General features: G+C 34.9%; 1 protein-coding gene across 1 annotated transcript; it reads right to left on the bottom strand.

Annotated features, from left to right (window-relative positions):
* Window positions 1-3667: 3667 nt before the first annotated feature.
* On the bottom strand, window positions 3668-19592 carry LOC115976370 (beta-glucosidase 12-like). Its single transcript, XM_031097603.1, has 13 exons — window positions 19437-19592; window positions 19276-19345; window positions 18855-18913; window positions 18370-18445; window positions 18130-18207; window positions 17956-18043; window positions 15944-16199; window positions 15499-15614; window positions 15130-15350; window positions 14995-15026; window positions 4220-4322; window positions 3982-4090; window positions 3668-3853 (listed from the first exon to the last, which is right to left on the bottom strand). The coding sequence occupies exons 1-13, from the start codon at window positions 19590-19592 to the stop codon at window positions 3685-3687; spliced, it is 1533 nt and encodes a 510-aa protein (XP_030953463.1). The 3' UTR covers window positions 3668-3684.
* Window positions 19593-20468: the final 876 nt, after the last annotated feature.

Below are 20468 nucleotides of genomic sequence, written 5' to 3' on the forward strand. Positions count from 1 at the left end.
GATATATATAGAATTCAACATGCTTTCTCTATTATTTTAAGTATTTAAAATTTAAGTTAATAAAAAAAAAAACCTAGAGTTTGAAATTGTGAAAAAAAAAACCAAGAGATTGAAGAAAAAATTGTAACGGCTTTGGGGTTTTATTATTGTGAATATTTGGACCCATGAATTAAAATGGAGAGAGACATGAAAAAATTCAATAATTCTAAGGTACAAGAAAAAAAAAATTAATAACTGTTGGGGTTGTTTTATAGGTTTAAATTAGTAATAGCATGAAGAGTAATTTATTTCACTTTGGAATTAGGAATTTGTCATTCTTATTTTGAAGGTGATTCCAAGATAGTTGTAAAGGCTCTTAATCAATGCAATTCTTCCTCTTCGTCCACTGGACATCTTGTAAAAGACATTCAATCTATTGCTAGTTCGCCTGTGAGCCACTCCTCTCATATTAGGAGGCATGACAATGTTGTAACCCATACCTTAGCCAAGAAAGTTAGGATTGTTAGGACATATGTGATTCACTTGTTTGGAACACATGTCACTATTTTATGTAATTGGCTTATCCTTTGACAAAACACACTTTACTTGTATTTGGGTAGATCTAGGATGTGTTTAATACTTCAAGAAACTATGTTTCAAGATCAAGTGTTGAAGACATGCAAGTCTGTCCAAGATTCAAGCTGAAGAAGTGCTGTTTATTAAAGCTCGACAGCTAGCTATCCATCGAACTTAAGAAGCTGTTCCAGCCCCGTGGCTCGATAGCACCTCGACAGACAGCTATCTGTCGAGTTTTATGAAAAACAGAATTCCAATTCTGTTTTAACTCTAATTTGTCATTATGTGTTTGGGTCTTCTTTTCTTCTAACCCTAGGCATATAAAAGGATTATTTTAAGGGCCATCAAAGTTTACACAAGTTGCATAAGTGTTGAGCAAAGTTTGTTCAAGCAATTTGTAACCAGAGATAAAGTTGTAAGGTTGAATTTAATCAACCATTTTGTTGGCTTTATTCCGTGCCAAATTTGCTTGTATTTCAGCAATTAGTAGCCCTGTATTTAGGTGGGTTTTTTGTAAGGGTAGTGAGTGAGATAGAGTGTTGAATGCTCAATAGTGTGCAAGAAAACAGAGTCTCACGGCTGGATCTCGCGGCTGTAAGCCGCCAAATGCAGCACACGTGCCAAGCATGCCAGAAGGTGAGTAGTCATGCTAGTTGGAGCACTACATGACAAAATAGGACAACTGGCCATTCGGATATCTCGCGACTGGATCTCGTGACTCAGTCAAGTCACGAGGCCAAGCTACGAGCCAGCCTTATTTTGAAAAACCTGATGTTTCACATTCCTCTCTCACCCTAGTATATATACCCCTTATACCCACAAAAGAAAGAGAGCTTCTAGAGAGAATTTTGAGAGAGAAACCCTAGAGTAAAAAAAGATTAATTCATCTACAATTTTTACATAAGAGTCTCTTCAAATTCCTTAACTCTCTTCCTTTCCATTGTCAAACCCTTGAGAGGCATTTACCAAAACCTTGTTCTCACCATCTTCATTACTGTGAGAGGGCTATTTGGTGTTCTGGGAAGGAATTAGGAAGGAACCAATTTACATTGGTTGATGCTATGGTAAAGTAGCGGAATTCGGGAAGCTAGAAAAGAAAAAGGTTCGGTGCAACCTCATTGGAGCAAGAAGCTTGGAGGGCTTAGGTGCACTGGGTAGATTAGGCTTGGAGGGTCTATTACTGTCCATGTATCCCAAGTACATTCTCTAGTGGATTGTTTACCGCTTGGAGGGCGGCGGAGAGGTTTTACGCTGAGGGCTTCGGTTTCCTCTTCGATAACACATCGTGTGTTGTCCTTGTGTTTGCATCTTCCTTCCCTTTTATTTTTGCCTTTTATTATCTGCTGTGGGTTGTGATTTTAATTTGGCTTAGATAGTTTTTCCAATTCTGTTTTATAGCTTTTGTTCATTTTCCGCACACTAGTTGTTTGACATAAAGCTTGAATTGGTTAATTTGTAAATTGGGGGTCTAAATGTTTAAGGGTGTTTTCACACTATTTGAACTTTCAAAAGTTTTGCCCTAGTTCATCATTCTTGTGAAGAAGTTGTTGTGTATGTGCACCGTAGGGTTTTGTGACCAAGCATCTTCTTGATCTTCATCATTGGGATGAACTAAAAAAATTTGCAGCCAACAACCTTCTCTAGTTGGTGATTGAAGTCGCGTACTAGGATCCGCGTATTGGTTAGTCACGTACTTAGGAGCCATGCATCGAAAAGGGAAATTGTCACTACAGAACAAGTTCAATTGGGTATTGGGGTAAGGGTTCAACTGTAGGTTGGTATTAGGTACTAGAATTCCTTTACTTGTAACCATTTATTGTGATAATAGTGGAATTTCAAGAGTGGTGACCTGAAAATTACCCGGTGGGGTTTTTGCCGTTAGGTTTTCCCCATTTGTAAACAAATCATCGTGTCAAACTTATTTTCCGCTACATACTTAGTTTATTGGTGATTTGTTTGTGCTACCACACGTTTGCATGTTAATTAACTTAATTAATTCACTTGGCTAAATTAATTGGTTAATTTATCACAAGGGGTCAATTTGGTTTTAGCCTATCAAATGGTATCAGAGCAGGCACACTCTGATTAGGGTTTAATTTTTGCTGTGTTGATCCATTGACCCTTGTTTGTCATGGATAGAGGACAGTTGTTAATCATACCTCATTTAATGAGTATACCCAATGAAAAATTGTCCCAATGTAAAAACTATCAGGGGAAAACTTTCCTAATTAAGCAAATCCACTATAGTAAAAGAAGTTTTACAATCTCAAGAAAAACATTTTCCTAGAATTTATGACTTGTAGACAACTTATAGAGAAAACCTTTCGCTACATTAGAGAATTTGAACTCTTCAAATGTATGGACCACCTCCATGAATGATGCAACCTTGATCACGATTGAAACCTCTGATCGTCTTCAAGAATTTCTTTATGGTTTTCTTCATAATAGCAAGTCTCTAGACGTAGCTCTAGTTTCATGTTGTTTACCAACTGATGTTCAAATTTACTTGAAATTCTCTGGTTTGGTGCGATTGAGAGAAACTTGGTTACACAACCCTAATGGAACAAACAAAGTTTTTTCCTTTATCGAAAACCTCTCTAGGGATGCCTGATCATGTCCTTTAAAGCACAACAAGCAGTATTTGAATTGGGCTTGAAATAGACATGTTATGAGCTTAACTTGAAAGTTGGAATTTGAAAGTTATTTTGAATCTTAAAACAACTAAATTCTTGAAAGTTATGAGTTATTTATTATTTTTTATTGAAAGTTATTTGTCTACTTCAAATAGACATGTTATGAGTTATTTGTTACTCTCTTGTTGAGCCATATCAGCACAACGTTTCGGTTCATTTTTTTCAACTTCGGTCCAGTTTAAATCATTTTAAAGATTGAATCATTTGTAAGAAGCACTAGAAACAAATTCTGATCATACTTTACATTATTTTACAAAATACACCACCTTATATATATATATATATATATAGAGAGAGAGAGAGAGAGAGAGAGAGAGAGAGAGAGAGTAATTAAGAAACATTTGAGTTTGTAAACAATGACATTAATGTTCTTTTATTTTATAGGTTACAAACATTATTTTGTAAATGGTATGTGCGTAGTCATTAATTTGTCATCTTATTCCTTGAGGAATTTCTTAAACCAATGGGCAGAAAATTTGGGATACCTTTTCAACCCATTTTTGTAGTCTACATAGTTGATGCCAAACCGAACAGTAAAACCAGAACTCCATTCAAAGTTGTCCAATAATGACCATGCAAAATATCCCTTCACGTTAACACCATCCCTACATCGAAAAATGGATCAATTGGACTTTAGAAACAACAATTTTCATAATTGTTAATACGGCATATTGATATTAGTACTAACAAAGTCATATTATCATTAGATTTGAAAGAGATCTTCTCTACTTACTTGATAGCCTTAAGAAGATACTGAAAATGGAGATAGTGATAATCAATTCTATAGTTGTCTGCAAGAGCTTCCTTAAGCGGCAATGTAGCATTATTGAGCTCATCAGTTCCTATTATATAGTGCAAATTTTTTAGATTCAGATGGAAATCAAACTACCATTCTTTTCAGATTTTATATGTCTATGGCTAGTACCATAACTTTATGCGACCATAAATGAAAAGTTCAAGAAAAAATTTACCATTCTCGGTAATAAAAATTAATGGGTCATGGTACTTTTTCTTTGCATATAATAGAATCTTTCGAAATCCTCCTGGATAGAGATGGAGCCAATCTGAAGCAGCCTGAAAGATTTTAAATTCGTTAAGGATTCCATATAAAACCCTCTCTTTACACCCTCTAATGAAATGATGCCACATCATTCTTTTTTCTTTTTTCAAATGGGAGAATAAGGAATACCACACTCAATAACAAATTAAGAACTTAAAATCCTATACATCCTGATTGTTCAATTTTTTGATAAAAACAAAAGGTTTAAACCCCAATGCCAAAGAAGCCATCAAAGTACTCACCGAAAACACTAACAGGAAGGAGAAGCTACTGGAGATTTTCAAATCTCCATGGTTTTCACTAATTAATATGTATTTTTTTTGACAGCCGACAACAAAAAAACCAATTGGTGTTTTTTTTTTTTTTTTTAATATAAGATAAGATAAAAATTCTATTCTAGTCTAATCTAAGTGTATATGTCTTTTCAGATAGAAATTTATTTAAAGGCCATAATAAGTCTCAAGATAGTTCTCAGTAAGTTGAGTAGTTTCCTCCTTACTATAGCATAGGTGGTCCTTCCTGTGGGAAGCAGTACGTCCCCTCCTATAGTAACTCCATTTACTATTAGGGTTTTAGTTTGGTTGAGGAGTAGTTTTCTTGTGTTAATGTGAAGATGGACGATCTTGCTCAACGTTGGCAGAAGCTATCTTTGTTAGTGGAAGAAGGAAATAAGGTGGACCTCACTGCAAAGAAGAAGGTAGGGGAACATGTTTTGGCAGTGAAATTTCTGACTCTTCAGAACGTCAATCTTGAAGTGGTGGCTCACTTTTCAACTACTTTGGAGAACAAGAGGCAACTTCAAGGTTAATGACGCAGGCAATAACAAGGTGCTGTTTGATTTCGAGTTCGAAGTGGATGCTGTAAAGGTCCTCATGGGAGAGCCGTGGACCTTTGATAGGCACCTGGTTGTCTTGGAAAGGTATGACGGTTCTATGCCAATACAAAACCTGTAGTTTAAAACAACCTCCTTCTGGGTTCAAATACATGATCTCCCTTTCTCGTATTTGTCAAAGGAGGTTGCTCTTAGCATTGGGGAATCACTTGGTGCTCTGACAGTCCCAAAGGATAGTTCAGAGATGAGAGGGGGAAATTTCATGAGAGTTAGAGTGGCGGTTAACATTACAAAGGCTTTGTGTAGAGGTAGACATGTGTAATGGAGTTTGGAATCTGAGGGGTAGGTGTCGTTCAAATATGAGCGGTTACCTAACCTATGCTATTGGTGTGGGCAACTATCCCATGATGATAAGGACTATACACTCTGGTTACAAAGCAAAGGTACGTTGGCAGTGGAGGATAGACAGTTTGGACCATGGATTAGAGCGACGCAATTTAACCAATTGAAGGGTGGTGGAAGTACAAGGATATGATGCTTCAATGCATAAAACACAAAATCCAACAAGTGGTAGTCTTCAGAATACGAACTCTCAGCGGGTTTATACGATGATCGGCAAAGCAGTGAGTCAATTGTTGGTGGAAGGACCTATGGTGGGGCAGGGAAGGGCTGAAGAGTCGCCGACCATTGGAAGTCATAGTTCAGAACATGCTGTTTTGGATTTTGAGGAGATTATTCAGGATATTGATGAGTCTATCAACGCATATTCCAACAATTCAAATTTGAATTTAGATTTAGATAAAAGGTTTGAGGATAATGAGGAGAGGATGTTGCTGGATGTACCGGTGTTAGTGGCTAACCTAATGCAAACGGATAGTGAGTGGAGAAAGGATAAGATGGGATCAGTAACACATTGCGAGGTTGTTTCAGGGTGCGAGTTTCAAGTGGGGTGGACATCTGGGGAGAAAGGTAAGGTTGGTGGGAGAGTAGGAAGCAACAAGCGCGGGGAAAGGAAATGTGGCAAAACTAAATAGTCTCATGCTAGTGGTGCATGTACTCAAGACTCTAATTCAAACGTTGTGGGACCAAAGAAGAGTACTTGGATTAGAATTCCACAACGGTCCAATCCAAATCTAAAGTCCGTGCTAGCAGATGTGGGCCTGAAAAGAAAGAATAGTGAGCGGACTAAGGAGGTGGAAGAAGTTTCGGTGTTTGTTAAAAAATTTAGAATGGAGGAGGAGGCTTTACCCATGAATATGATTAATCAATGTCTATCGGCGGAGGCTGCTATGCAGTTCCACTGAGAATAATGAGTCTCATAAGTTGGAACTGCCGAGGGCTTGGGAACCTTCGAACAGTTAGGGCCTTACAAAAGGTCATTAATAAAGAAGATCCCGCAATTGTCTTCCTTATGGAGACGAAATTAGACCTAGAGTGGATAAGGAAAGTAATGGAGTGGTGTAAATTTAAGAATGGTCTTATTGTTCCTAGTTAGGGTAAAATTGGTGGACTAGCAATGTTTTGGAGGGAGGAGGTAAAATTAGATATTCAGAGATATTCATCTTCACACATTGATGCATGGGTCCATGGTGGAGATAATACAGGATGGTGGCATCTAACAGGTTTTTATGGGGAACCTGACACTTCTAAAAGAGCGGAATCATGGAAAAAAATGTAACACTTGTGTGGGTCATCAGATTTTCCTTGGCTTATAATTGGAGATTTTAATGAGATCACATGTGTAGAGGAGAAAGAAGGGGGAAGTTGCAGACCACGGCAATAGATGGGGAATTTTGTGGATATTATCAACTGGTGCAGACTTAAAGATGTGGGATTTGTTGGACCAAAATTCATGTGGTTGTATCAAAGGGAAGATGATATTCAAATTAGGAAGAGATTGGATAGAGCACTTGCAACGTTGGAATGGTTAAACTTATTTCCATAAGCCAAACTATTCCACCTAACCTTTTCAGTATCAAATCACTCTCCGTTGTCTTTACACTTTGTAAGAAGGCCTCCTAAAAGAAAGGTGGGAAGAGTATTTAGATTTGAATCAATGTGGTTAAAAGATTCAAGGTGTGAGGAGGTTGTTCATGAAGCTTGGGATGAGGGAAAGTTAATGGGTACGAAGTTCATTCTTAAGAATTGACTGGATCGGTGCCGTGTGAAGCTTGATGCTTGGAACAAACTTGAATTTGGGCATGTAAGTTGAATGATTACTGAACTACAAAATAAATTAGAATGGTTGGAGAAACAGCCTTTCTCTCTGGAACTTAGTACTTCTTTGAAGACCACACGGATTGAGTTGAATTGTTGGCTTGAAAAGGAGGATGAGATGTGGAGGCAGAGATCTCGTATTAATTGGCTACAGTCAGGTGATAGAAATACAAGATTTTTTCATGAGAAAGCTTCAGCAAGGTATAAGAAGAATTTGATTGAAGGTCTACTGGATGCCGAAGGAAGATAGCAGGAGTATGAAGGTAAAATAGAGGATATTGTGGTTGATTATTACAACAGCCTCTTTACATCCAACAACCCCATAGATTTCACAAAAATATTGGAGGCAGTCACACATAAGGTAAGCCCGGACATGAACCAAAGTCTCACATGGGATTTCTCTGCTGCGGAAGTGAAAATGGCACTTAAACAAATGTACCCACTAAAAGCCCCAGGCTTGGATGGAATGCCACCATTGTTTTTCTAGCACTTTTGGCCAAAGATTAGTGATGTGGTGACAACAATAGTCCTGGATTTTCTCAACTTAGGTATTTCTCCTCGAAAATTTAATGAAACTCATATAGTGCTTATTCCAAAGTGTAAGGAGCCAAAGAAAATCACAGAGTATAGACCAATCAGTCTATGTAGTGTGGTTTATAAGATTGCTTCAAAAGCCATTGCTAACAGGTTAAAAAATATCCTACTCACCATTATTAGTGATACCCAAAGTGCCTTTGTGCACGGAAGGTTAATCACTGATAATGTTCTAGTAGCTTTTGAGGCCATGCACCACATCAATAAGAAGAAAAGTGGAAAGGTGGGGGAGATGGAATTAAAATTGAACATGAGCAAGGCATTTGATAGGGTTGAGTGGGTTTTCTTGGAGAAGATAATGTAGAAGCTGGGGTTTGATGACAAATGGAGGGCTCTGATCATGAGATGTGTAACTACAATCTCCTATTCCATCAAGATAAATGGCAAGCCACGGGGTTGTATTATTCCTAGTCGGGGGATTAGTCAAGGGGATCCATTATCTCCTTACCTGTTTTTGTTGTGTGCAGAAGGTCTTTCAGCATTCATAAGAAAGGCAGTGGAGGAAGGATAGATGGGTGGAATAGTAGTTAGTCGTGGGGGTCCTAGATTATCTCATTTGTTTTTTGCAGATGATAGCTTGATTTTTTGTAAAGCATCTATTGAAGAATGTAGTGCACTGTAGAGGATTCTACAAGTCTATGAGGATGCATCGGGCCAACAGTTGAATAGAGCCAAGACTTCACTATTTTTTAGTAATAATACTCCAAGGTTGATACAAGAAGATATCAAGAATAGGTTTGGGGAACACGTGATCAAGCAGCATAAGAAGTATTTAGGTTTGCCTTCTTTAGTGGGTAAAAACAAAAAAAGCACTTTCAACGACATAATGGAGAAGTTGAGGAAGAAGTTAACAGGATGGAAAGAAAAATTGTTGTCTAAGGGTGGGAAGGAAATTCTAATCAAGGCGGTGGCCTAAGCAATCTCGACTTACTCAATGAGTTGTTTCAAGTTGCCCGATTCTCTATGTGAGGATTTGACTAGCACGATTTGAAATTTTTGGTGGGGTCAAAGACAAGAGGAGAAGAAAATGGCATGGGTGAGTTGGGAGAAATTGTGTGCCCCTAAAGCATGAGGAGTGACGGGATTCAAGAGCCTAAAGGAGTTTAACCTGGCAATGCTTGCTAAACAGGGGTGGCGGCTGCAACAAAAGAAAAATTATCTGGTTTATCATGTTCTTAAGTCTAAATACTTTCCAAACTATGATTTCTCTCAAGCAACATTGGGTAGTAATCCATCCTTTACATGGCGTAGCATAATGGCAGCACAAGTTATTGTAAATCATGGCTTACGGTGGCGGATAGGAAATGGAGAAAAGGTAAGGGTCTGGGGAGATAAGTGGTTGCCCACACCATCTACGTACCGAGTGACATCTCCAAGATTGTTCTAACAAGTTGAAACAATGGTGAGTGACTTGATAGATTGGGACAAAGCTTGCTGGAAAACAGAGGCCATTGATGCTCTGTTCTTACCTCACGAAGTAGAGGATATTAAAAAGATTCCACTAAGCAGTCGCCTCCCTGCTGATAAGCAGATATGGGCATGCTGTCCTAACGGCTTGTTCACTGTGCGTAGTGCATATTGGGTGGCTAGAGAAATGGTGAGGCCTAGAAACTTCAGCTTTGGTTTAGATGATGGAAGGAATTGGAAGTTTTGGACAAAAATATGGAAGATTCAGATGCCACATAAAATATGGCACTTCACTTGGAGGGCATGTCGTGATGTACTTCCTACAAAGGTTAATTTGGTGAAAAGGAAAGTGTTGCAAGATGATCAATGTGAGGAATGTAATTTGGCTGCGGAAAACTCTAACCATCTATTCTGGACTTGCAAGCGAGCTTATGAGTTGTGGGAATGTTCGAAGCTGGTACTGCCCTTCATATCTGATCTAGTTTGTTCTCTTAAGGATATGTTGTGGAGCTTATGTATGGAGGTGGAGAGTGCATCGGAGGTGGTAGCGAAGATGGTGACGTGTGCATGGGCTTTATGGGGTACTAGGAATGAAATCCACCAGGGAGGGAAATGGAAAACGGGGCTGGAGTTGGTTTGAGGGGCAACACAATATTTAGAAGAATTTTATGCTGCTAATAGCGTTGGGAATGTTGTAAGGACTCCTAGTACCCAACCAGTCAGATGGCTTCCTCCTCAGGGTCAGATGTTCAAGGCAAATGTTGATGGGGCAGTTTTTGCAGAGCTAAATGCTGTGGGTATAGGGGTGGTTATAAGGGATATGGATAGGGGTGGCAAATGGGCGGGTTGGGTCATAAATGGGTTGAGTGTATAATTACCCATTTATCCATTTATGACCCGTTTATATATAAATTAATTATCCATTACCAACCCAATCCATTTAATTAGTAACCCACCCATTTAACCCAATATGACCCAAATACCTCTAAAACTACTTAAATACCTTCTTAACTTCCAAAATACCCTTAAATACCTAAAATGATGCAAATACCCCTAATCTTCCAAAATTACCAATATATCCTTGGACATCCAAAATTATCCCCAAAATCTCTAAAATTAGCAAAATACCCATGAAACTTCTAAAATGACCAAAATACCCCTAATATCTCTAAAATCACCAAATATGCTTAAAAACCACTAAAATGACTAAAATACCTCAAAAATCTCTAAAATGACCAAAATACCCTTGAAACCAAAAAAATGACCAAAATACCCCCAAAACTCTAAAACTGACCAAAATACCCCTGAAACCTAAAAATTACCAAAATACCCCCCAAAACCAAAAAATGACCAAAATACCCCCAAAACCTAAAAAATGACCAAAATAACCCCCAAAACCCAAAAAATGACCAAAATACTCCTAAAACCCAAAAAATGACCAAAGTACCCCCAAAACTCAAACAATGACCAAGATACCCCCGAAAATCGAAACCTAAAAATTACCAAAATACCCCCCAAAACCTAAAAAATAACCAAAATACCTCTAAAACCCAAAAAATGGCCAAAATACCCTCGAAACCTAAAAATTACCAAAATACCCCTGAAACCCAAAAAATTACCAAAATACCCCCAAAACCTAAAAATGACCAAAATACTTCCAAAACCCAAAAAATGGCCAAAATACCCCTGAAACCCAAAAATGACCAAAATATTTCTGAAACCTAAAAAATTACCAAAATACCCCCGAAACCCAAAAAATGACCAAAATATCCCCGAAACCTAAAAATTATCAAATTACCCTCGAAACCTAAAAAATTACCAAAATATCCCCAAAACCTAAAAATGACCAAAATACCCCCAAAACCTCAAAAAAAAACCAAAATACCCCTAAAACTCAAAAAAAAACCAAATACCCTTGAAACCCAAAAAATGACCGAAATACCCTCAAAACCTAAAAATGACCAAAATACCACCGAAACCTAAAAATTTACCGAAATACCCCAAAACCTAAAAATTACCAAAATACTTCTGAACCCTAGAAATTTACCGAAATAACCCTAAAACTAAAAGATGATAGAAATGCCCTCATAACCTAAAAAATGGCTAAAATACCCTTAGAATCTAAAAGATGATCAAAATAACCCTGAAACCTAAAAAATTACCGAAATTCCCTCAAAACCTATAAAATTAATGAAAGACTCTTAGAACCTTTAATTTGTCAAAAATATCCTCGAAACATCCACATTACCCTGAAACCTCTATTTCGATAATTTTAGATGTTTCAGGTGTATTTTGGTCATCTTACATGTTTAGGGGCATTTTGGTCATAATTTGGGTTTCAGGGGTTTTTATCGATCATTTTTTTTTAGGTTTTGGGGTTATTTTGGTAATCTTTTTAGGTTTTTGGGGGTATTTCTATAATTTTTTAGGTTTCAGGATATTTCAGTTATTTTTTAGGTTTCGGGGGTATTTCAGTTATTTTTTAGGTTTTAGAGGTATTTCGGTAATTTTTTAGGTTTATGGAGTATTTTGGTAATTTTTTAGGTTTAGGGTGTATTTTGGTAATTGTTAGGTTTTGGGGGTATTTCGGTCATTTTTTTAGTATTTTAGGGTATTTTGGTCATTGTTTTTGGTTTTGGGGTTATTTTAGTAATTTTTTAGCTCTTGGGGTATTTTAATCATTTTACAGGTTTCAGAGGTATTTTGGTCATTTTTTAGGTTTCGGGGTTATTTTTGGTAATTTTAAGGTTTCAGAGGTATTTCGGTCATTTTTTAGGTTTAGGAAGCATTTTGGTCATTTTTTGGGTTTTTGGGGTATTTTAGTAATTTTTGGGTTTTGGTGATATTTTGGACATTTTAGAGGTTTGGGGGGGGGGGTATTTTGCTCATTTTAGAGGTTTTGGAGGTATTTTTCTCATTTTGTGGGTTTTGGGGGTATTTTGGTCATTTTTTGGGTTTTGAGGGTATTTTGGTCATTTTTAGGTTTTTTGGGGTCATTTGGGTTTTGTGGATATTTTGGACATTTGAGAGGTTTTGGGGGGTATTTTGCTCATTTTAGAGATTTTGGAGGTATTTTGGTCATTTTCTGGGTTTTGGGGGTATTTTGGTCATTTTTTGGGTTTTGGGGGAATGTTGGTCATTTTTTGGGTTTCGAGGGTATTTTTGTCATTTTTTGGTTTCAGGGGTATTTTGGTCATTTTTTGGGTTTTGGGGATATTTTGGACATTTGAGAGGTTTTGAGGGGTATTTTGCTCATTTTAGAGATTTTGGAGGTATTTTGGTCTTTTTTTGGGTTTTAGGGGTATTTTGGTCATTTTTTGGGTTTCAGGGGTATTTTTGTCATTTTTTGGGTTTTAGAGGTATTTTGGTCATTTTTAGGTTTCGGGGATATTTTGGTCATTTTTAGGTTTCAGCGGTATTTTGGTCATTTTTTGGGTTTTTGGTGGTATTTTAGTAATTTTTAGGTTTTAGGGCTATTTTGGTCATTTTTTGGATTTTGGGGGTATTTTGGTAATTTTGAGGTTTCGGAGATATTTTGGTCATTTTTTTTTTAGTTTTGGGGGTATTTTGGTCATTTTTAGGTTTTGGTGCGGTATTTTGGTCATTTTTTAAGTTTCAAGGGTATTTTAGTCATTTTCTAGAAATTTAGATTTTATGTTGTTTATTTAAATTTTAGATGGGTTTAGTGAGTATTAGTGGGTTTATCCATTTAGACCCATCTAATTAAATAACCAAATGGGTCTTTACCCATTTAACCCAAATATTCAAATGGGTTGGGTTAAGACTTATCTAAATAAGGTGGGTAATGGGTGGGTTCATGGATATGGATAAAAATTGCCACCCCTAGATATGGAAGGGAAAGTCAAGGCAGCTTTGAGCAAGAAAATAAATGCACCATTAGGACCCGTGGAAGCAGAAGCCGAGGCATTCGAAATGGGCATTTAGCTCGCAAAGGATATGGGTATAAGGGATGTCTTGATCGAAGGAGATTCCTTAATTGTGTAGCACGCTTTGAATGAGTTGGCCTCACCTTCTCCATCAGTGGATGCAGTTATTTTGGGCATACAGGATACTTGTGCAGATTTTCATCACATAGCCTTCACACATGTGGGCTGTCATGGAAACAAGTCAGCCCATCTTTTAGCAAAATATGCAAAGGGCATTGATGATGTATCAGTTTGGATTGAAGAGATTCTCTGTGTTATAGAACAAGCTCTTATCCATGATGTAATATCTTTTCAATAATTTAATGAAAGTTTTAGTCTTCTTATCAAAAAAAAAAAAAGATAAGAATTTATTTATTATTATTATTATTATTTTACATTTCTATTCGTTAACCAGTTGGTATTACATATTTTTGCCGTGGAAATCTGTTTCTTCAAAAAAATTTTCTACAAATACTACTGGATGTCGCTAATTATTCATCAACCTGGCATTATGGTCAATTCCTTCAAAGAACTTGTTTTTATTAATCAATTTAATTTGTATCTTATGTCCATCAAATGAAATATTTTTCATCCGCCTGAAATGGAAATTAAATATTTGTTGCTTTTCAATTTAGTTCGAGGCAATGGGTTTCGAGAAAGGAGATTGAGAAATCCGTTTAAGATTAGTGAAAGGCTTTTCATACTTCGTTGCATTTTTCAAACTATGTGTGTCTATTTTTAAGATGAATGAAAAGACGTTAATTTAGGATTAAGAGAATTTCTGGCGGCTTATCCTACTGGATTGGATTCCCGATGAGTTCTCCAATCATATTTCTACGGCATTGGGTTGTTTTTGGTTTTTGGTTTTTGGTTTTATTTATTTATTGTATTTAAATCTGAAAAATATTAGGATTTTAGTGGGTCGTAATTTGTAATTTGTGAAGTGTTACAACTATAATTTTTGGAATTATTTAGAATATTATTTATTATTACTTTTATAATTTTTGGAATTCTTTAGAATATGATTTCACTTCTTTGTTGTCAAATTATTTATGGATTTTTCTAATCAACCTAAAATTATTATATGATAAATTCTTATATTAATGATGTATTTTAGAATTTTTTTTTACTTGGAAACAATTTCTAAGTTGGATGACAAAGTTCATTCTTTTTAATTCAAAAACTATTAGTTATCTTCCCTCTTATATCATTTTTTTGTTTGTTTGTTTTATACGTTGATAGTTGAAGGTGATGGATTTTGAACTCTAGATGTTTTCATTAAAAATACTATGAGGTGTTATTTAATTGAATTACAAGATTGTTGGCTTGTTATATTCTTTAATTCTTTTCAATTTTTAATAAAATATGACACATGCCATTTTAGAAATTCAATGATCATAAAAATCTATGTAAACCACACACAATCTGATAAATGAAAATGACATTCGTCTCACATAATTGCTCCTGTCAGTATCATACTTTATACCTTAGAGAATGATGCTAATAAACAACTATTATTATTATTATTATTATTGTTGTTGTTGTTGTTGTTATATATTGTTGTTGTTGTTGTTGTTTTCATTATCTTTAAGTTGTGAGGAAATTAAACCATTTAAGAATTTGTATAAAAGAATGTAAAAAATTGAATCAAACTTTCGTAACCATCTTGATATTAATATCAATTGTATGTATGTTCAATTTCATACATACCTTTGGACCGATGGGGATCCCATTGTGCTCAGCTGCCACAGCAAAAGAAAAAAAAAAAAAAAAACATGGTCTTGTTAGTACTTATGAGTTACATAAGAAAATCAAAATCATGGCTCCAAATGTTTGAGTTGATACTAGTAAGATTAGCTCGAAAATCTGTCAAGTAGCTGCTTGTGTTTTCAGCATTGGAGTGATGTGAATTGGCTGCATAATTAGCAGTATAGTAGTTCAGTCCTAGAAAATCCAATGACCCTTTTACTAGCTTGGATTGCTCTTTTGTGAATTTGGGTAATCGGTTGCCAACAAGAGATCGCATGCTATGTGGATAGTCACCATTGGTTAGGGGATCCATAAACCTGCCACAAACCACGAAATTTTAAGTCTTTATTGTGCCTATTATATTAAACTAGCTAGGGTTTTTCTATTCTTTGTAATTAACTAGCAAATAGCGTAATAGACGTCCACAACAAAAAGGCATTTAGTTCTAGTATACTGTATACTTACCATCCAAACTTGAAATCAAGGGCTCTTAGCGCAGCATCACGGTCGTGCCTCGAGTTAGAGAATGGCACATACCAATTTGTATTTAGGGATATACCTATAATGCCTTTCTGTACTTCCTGCACACAGTGAAAGCTTGCTTGTTTATAAAGACACTCAAGCTAATGAATTTATATTTTTATCAACTTTTAACAAATTAATTCATAAGCTTTCAACAAAAAGTTAATGCAATTTCACACTAACGGAAAAGATAATTTCACATTAACTGAAAAAACAAGTTTAACTTTAATTTAACTAAGTTTATCCTCATTGCAAATAGTTTTCAAATAAAGTACCTTAGATTGTCTTGTATCAAGTGCAATGCAACCATATGTTTATTGAATGGAGTACAATTTTCATGCAAAAAAAAAAAAGTAAAATTAACATAAAAAATTTTGGTGCTTGGAACCTGATACTTTTGCTTGTACACTTTGACAGCCAATGCATGAGCAAGAAGCTGATTATGTGCCGCCAAATACGGCTCTGTCCCAGAATCTCCACCGGTGCAATTTAACTGCTGCCAACTAGAACACCGACCTGGTGGTGATTGGCCCCTAACAAAACCTTGACTGACGTAGCTTAATGGTTCATTTAATGTGATCCAATGCTTTACACGATCACCAAATTCTTTAAAGCAAAGCTCAGCATAATCCTGAAAATCATCCCTAAACATATACATGCAAAAGTCTCCAAAATATTTAATAATTGACAATATACTAATTAATTTTGAATTTGTATCTGCGCACGTCATTTATAGCATAAATAAATGATTTGAATTTGGATATCTCTAATCTCTATTTGAATTACTAGAAAGTAACAACTAGTTGAGTTATAAAGTTGTTGGTAGCAGATTTTACGTAGATTAAAAATTTTCTTTGTTAGTATAACACATTTGTGAATTGATAATAAATAATGAATAAATAAAAATGAAATTACACTTTCTAACTTTTACAGATTTTCAATTCAATTATCTAAAACCCACATTTCTCATTTTAATACCTTTATCTTTTATATATTTTCAATTTAGTCATTCTATTTAATTTTGTCCAATCTCACTATTAGTTTTAATACTTTTCATTTTTCAAAAAGATATCATTTTAGTGGAGCAAATTGAACAGAAGGGTGCATATCATGTGGAAGTTAAATGTTATATTGAAAGTGTAGTTTAATAAGTTAATGCATCATATCATGATCTCACATAAATATATATATATATATATATATATTTATATATATATATATATATTTATATATATTCAATGGTAAATTCGAATCAAACGATGTCAAACTCAATAATTCTATAAGACAATGACCTAGCAACTTCACAAATAAGTCTCACTAATTAAAAATGTTAGGGTCATATTTTTTGTAATTGGCTAATCCTTTGATAAAATGCACTTTACTTGTAATTGGGTAGATCTAAGATTAGTTTCGTACTTCAAGAAACATGTTGTTCAAGTCAAGTATTAAAGACATGAAGAATGATCCAAGAAATAAGTGAAGAATAGCTGCTCGTTAATTCTTGACAAATAGCTGCTATCGAGACTTAATTCAAAGCTTGATAGATAGCTCGACACTAACTTGATCTATCAAGAATAACGATTTTAGAATTTTTAGATTTGAAATCCAGCCCAAGCTTATGTGTTTTTCCTTTTTTTTTTTTTTTTTTTTTTTTTTTTTTTTTTTTTTTTTTTTTTCTCACAACTCTAAATATATATAATGCTTATTTTAAAAGCCATCAAATACAGAGATAGTGACCAAGTGCTTAATTTTTTGGTAAGAAACTACTGTGTTTGTATGCTGTTGGATTTTGTAACCAAATGCTTCTTGATCTTCAATATTGATGAAGTGAAGAACTTTGCAGCCAACAACATTATTCAAGTTGCTGGAGTTAGTCACGTATTGGGATCCGTGCAAAGAGTTAGTCATAAATTGGAGATTTGTGCATCAAAGGAAAGAAGCTACTACAAGATCAAGTCCAATTGGGTATTAGAGTGAAGGTTCAACTGTGGGTTGATATTTCGGGATAGATCAGGGTGGTTGGTAAGATTCCTTATATTTATAATCGCTTGATTGTTGATTAGTGGATTCTTGGGAGTGATGACCTTAAAATCACCTGGTGGGGTTTTTGCCTTACGAGGTCTTTCCCTTTGTTAACAAATCATCATGTCAATTTTATTTTCCGCTGCTTTTAATATTTTTGGTGATTTGTTGGTGCCTCCATGATTTGCATGTAATTGAATCTAATTAATCAACTTGGGTAATTGAATTAATTAATTGGGGTTATGCTATCTTAACTCAACTAAATCTAACAATAATCAAAATGGGTAATCAATTTAAATTTTAAATTCCTAATTATGATAAATTTGTGAAAAGTATACTGATTAGAATATTTGATCATAATGTAAATTAACCACTTACATAATATGAGGACTCAAAAAACCACCATACTCATCTTCTAGTGTTTGGGGAAGATCCCAGTGAAAGAGGGTCACAAAAGGCAGTATACCTGCATTTAGTCATAGCAAATAGCATTGAATTAATAGTGCATGATAAGTTGATGACTTGTGATGGAATTTAAGAATCATTCATGACCTCTATCTAGGAGCTTATTGATTAGTTTGTTGTAGTATTTGATTCCTTCCCTATTCACACCTCCAGATAGTTTTCCTTCTGAAATGAGTCCCAAAAATTAGATTGTTAGGAACATAATATGGTCACGAAACAATAGCCATTCCATTCCAGCCTAAGATGTGTACTTGATGTACCCATTTTTATGTCCTTGAAACTGGATGGTTTTCACCTTTTATGGAATTATGAAAAGGGTAATCTTACTTGGTAGTACTCGAGACCATGAGATTGAGAATCTGTATGCATCTAAGCCCATATTTTTCATAATCCGAACATCTTCCTGCAATGTTAAATCACAAAGAATATATAAATTTTTGGAAAAATATGAGATGAGGATTTCTTATATTGTGATTATCTTGATTTTTGGTTAGATATGCTCAATAATTAGAAAAAAGCATGTTGAAAACATAATTGTTTTTATTAGTACATGTGGCAAACATAATTGGACCTTGAAAATGTATTTTTAAAAAAATCAAAACATAAATGTCAATTAACAGCTAATTAGGAGCTATAACACACTCACACACACATATATAAAATAAGTGGAGAGAGGATGACAAGAGCCCCGGTTCTCCTTATAAATAAAACAAAACTATGAAATTGTGTTGCAAAACTCTTGGTAATTAGGAGCTAATTAGTATGAGTGGTTTTCTTTCAAATTTTAATTATGAACAGAACAACATATATACCTTGTAGCGATGATATTGATCGACGGCTATGTCTCCATTGCTTCCATCCTTTATCTTACCTGCAATTTTGTTGTAAGGATTTTTTTTCTCTTGCTATTTAAGAACTAGTAATTAGAGCCATAAGAAAAATGGAACTAGTACCTAAGACTCCCAACCATAACATATACAATTTGACAACAAAGTTGAGGAGACAAGCTGTTTCTAGTTCTCTTTTGGGTTTACCACTTACATCATTGTATTGCCTACGATTATTTTAAATGATAGAATCTCCTAATTTTGTATTTTTTTTAAGAAAATTTAATAATAATGATTCATAATAACTTTTATAAATCTAAACTATCATTTTACTTAAAATTTTAAATAACATGACAATTTGTACATTGTAGGACACATGGAGAGAGAGAGAGAGAGATTGAGAGACCTGGATATGTATGAGTGAAAGTGTCCCATCCACTTGGTCCTCTACCACCTTCATTTACTGCACCCTCATACTGGAAATTTGAAAGAATACACATGTGCACGTAATTAACATAGAGGAAATTGTGATACAAAATAACATAGAGGAAATTGTGACATAATTACCTGATAAGCCGCAGCCGCTGTCCCAAAAATAAAACCTCTGGGAAAACTGGTCCGGTTGAGTGAAGCAGTGTCATAGCTTGGTGAAACAGCAATGCCATTAGTCAATAAGCCAAGAAGAACTAGGAGGCCTAAGACTGGATAGCCTTGAAAGGTCATAATTGATTTTTGGTTTTTATTGGGTAGCAACTAGGTATAATTTATTGGGTTTTTTTTTTAATATATAGAGGAGCACTACGTAATCTTATTTTTTTTAGAAAAGATAAAAATAGAGCTGAAAGAAGAGGGAAAAAAAAAAATTGGAAAAGGACAGGCAATATGTTAGTCATCATAGCTGTCCTTCAACCGAATGTTTGACATTGTATGTAGAATTATAGATATAATCCAAAATAGATTATTCCCTCCCAAAATCCACAAGATTGAGAAAATTCCTCTAATTGGATAGATTAATTACTCTATGCAAAGATTTTGTTTATGTACAATGAAAATAGAGCAAACCGCGATTAGCTTCTCTCACTAACTTTTTATCTCTTAATCTTCTGCCTCTAAACTATTACAAACTAATCCTAGAAAACTTAACTTTATATATAAGCCATAAAAAGATCTAATCATATATCTAACTCTATATATTAAATTAGATTAAGAGAAAGTTTGAATGATTTTATACTTTTATGAGCCATTTCTTTATGTAACTAAAAATAATTCAAATTTATAAGTCATTTATGTAATACTATGAATATGTATAGTTCGTTACTAATTAGGTAAAAACATATTATATGTGTGTTTGTGTCTTAATTGTGATTGTTTTAAATTGTATATGTGCATATGCATTAGTTATAAACTAGTCTTTGTTAAATCTTGCTTCTCAATAGATAGACTAGGAGTCAAGGAAACATAAACTTCACTTCCCGAGGCTCGATTGATCTAGAGGAATTGAGAATAGAGTTGAGCCTATTGAAACTCCACTTTTCTTTAGCTGTTCTTAAGCAATCTTTGGGTCTTCAACTAGATCTTCAATTGCCAACACATCAAAAC

Source organism: Quercus lobata, chromosome 1 (genome assembly GCF_001633185.2).
Source record: "Quercus lobata isolate SW786 chromosome 1, ValleyOak3.0 Primary Assembly, whole genome shotgun sequence".
NCBI lineage: Eukaryota > Viridiplantae > Streptophyta > Magnoliopsida > Fagales > Fagaceae > Quercus > Quercus lobata.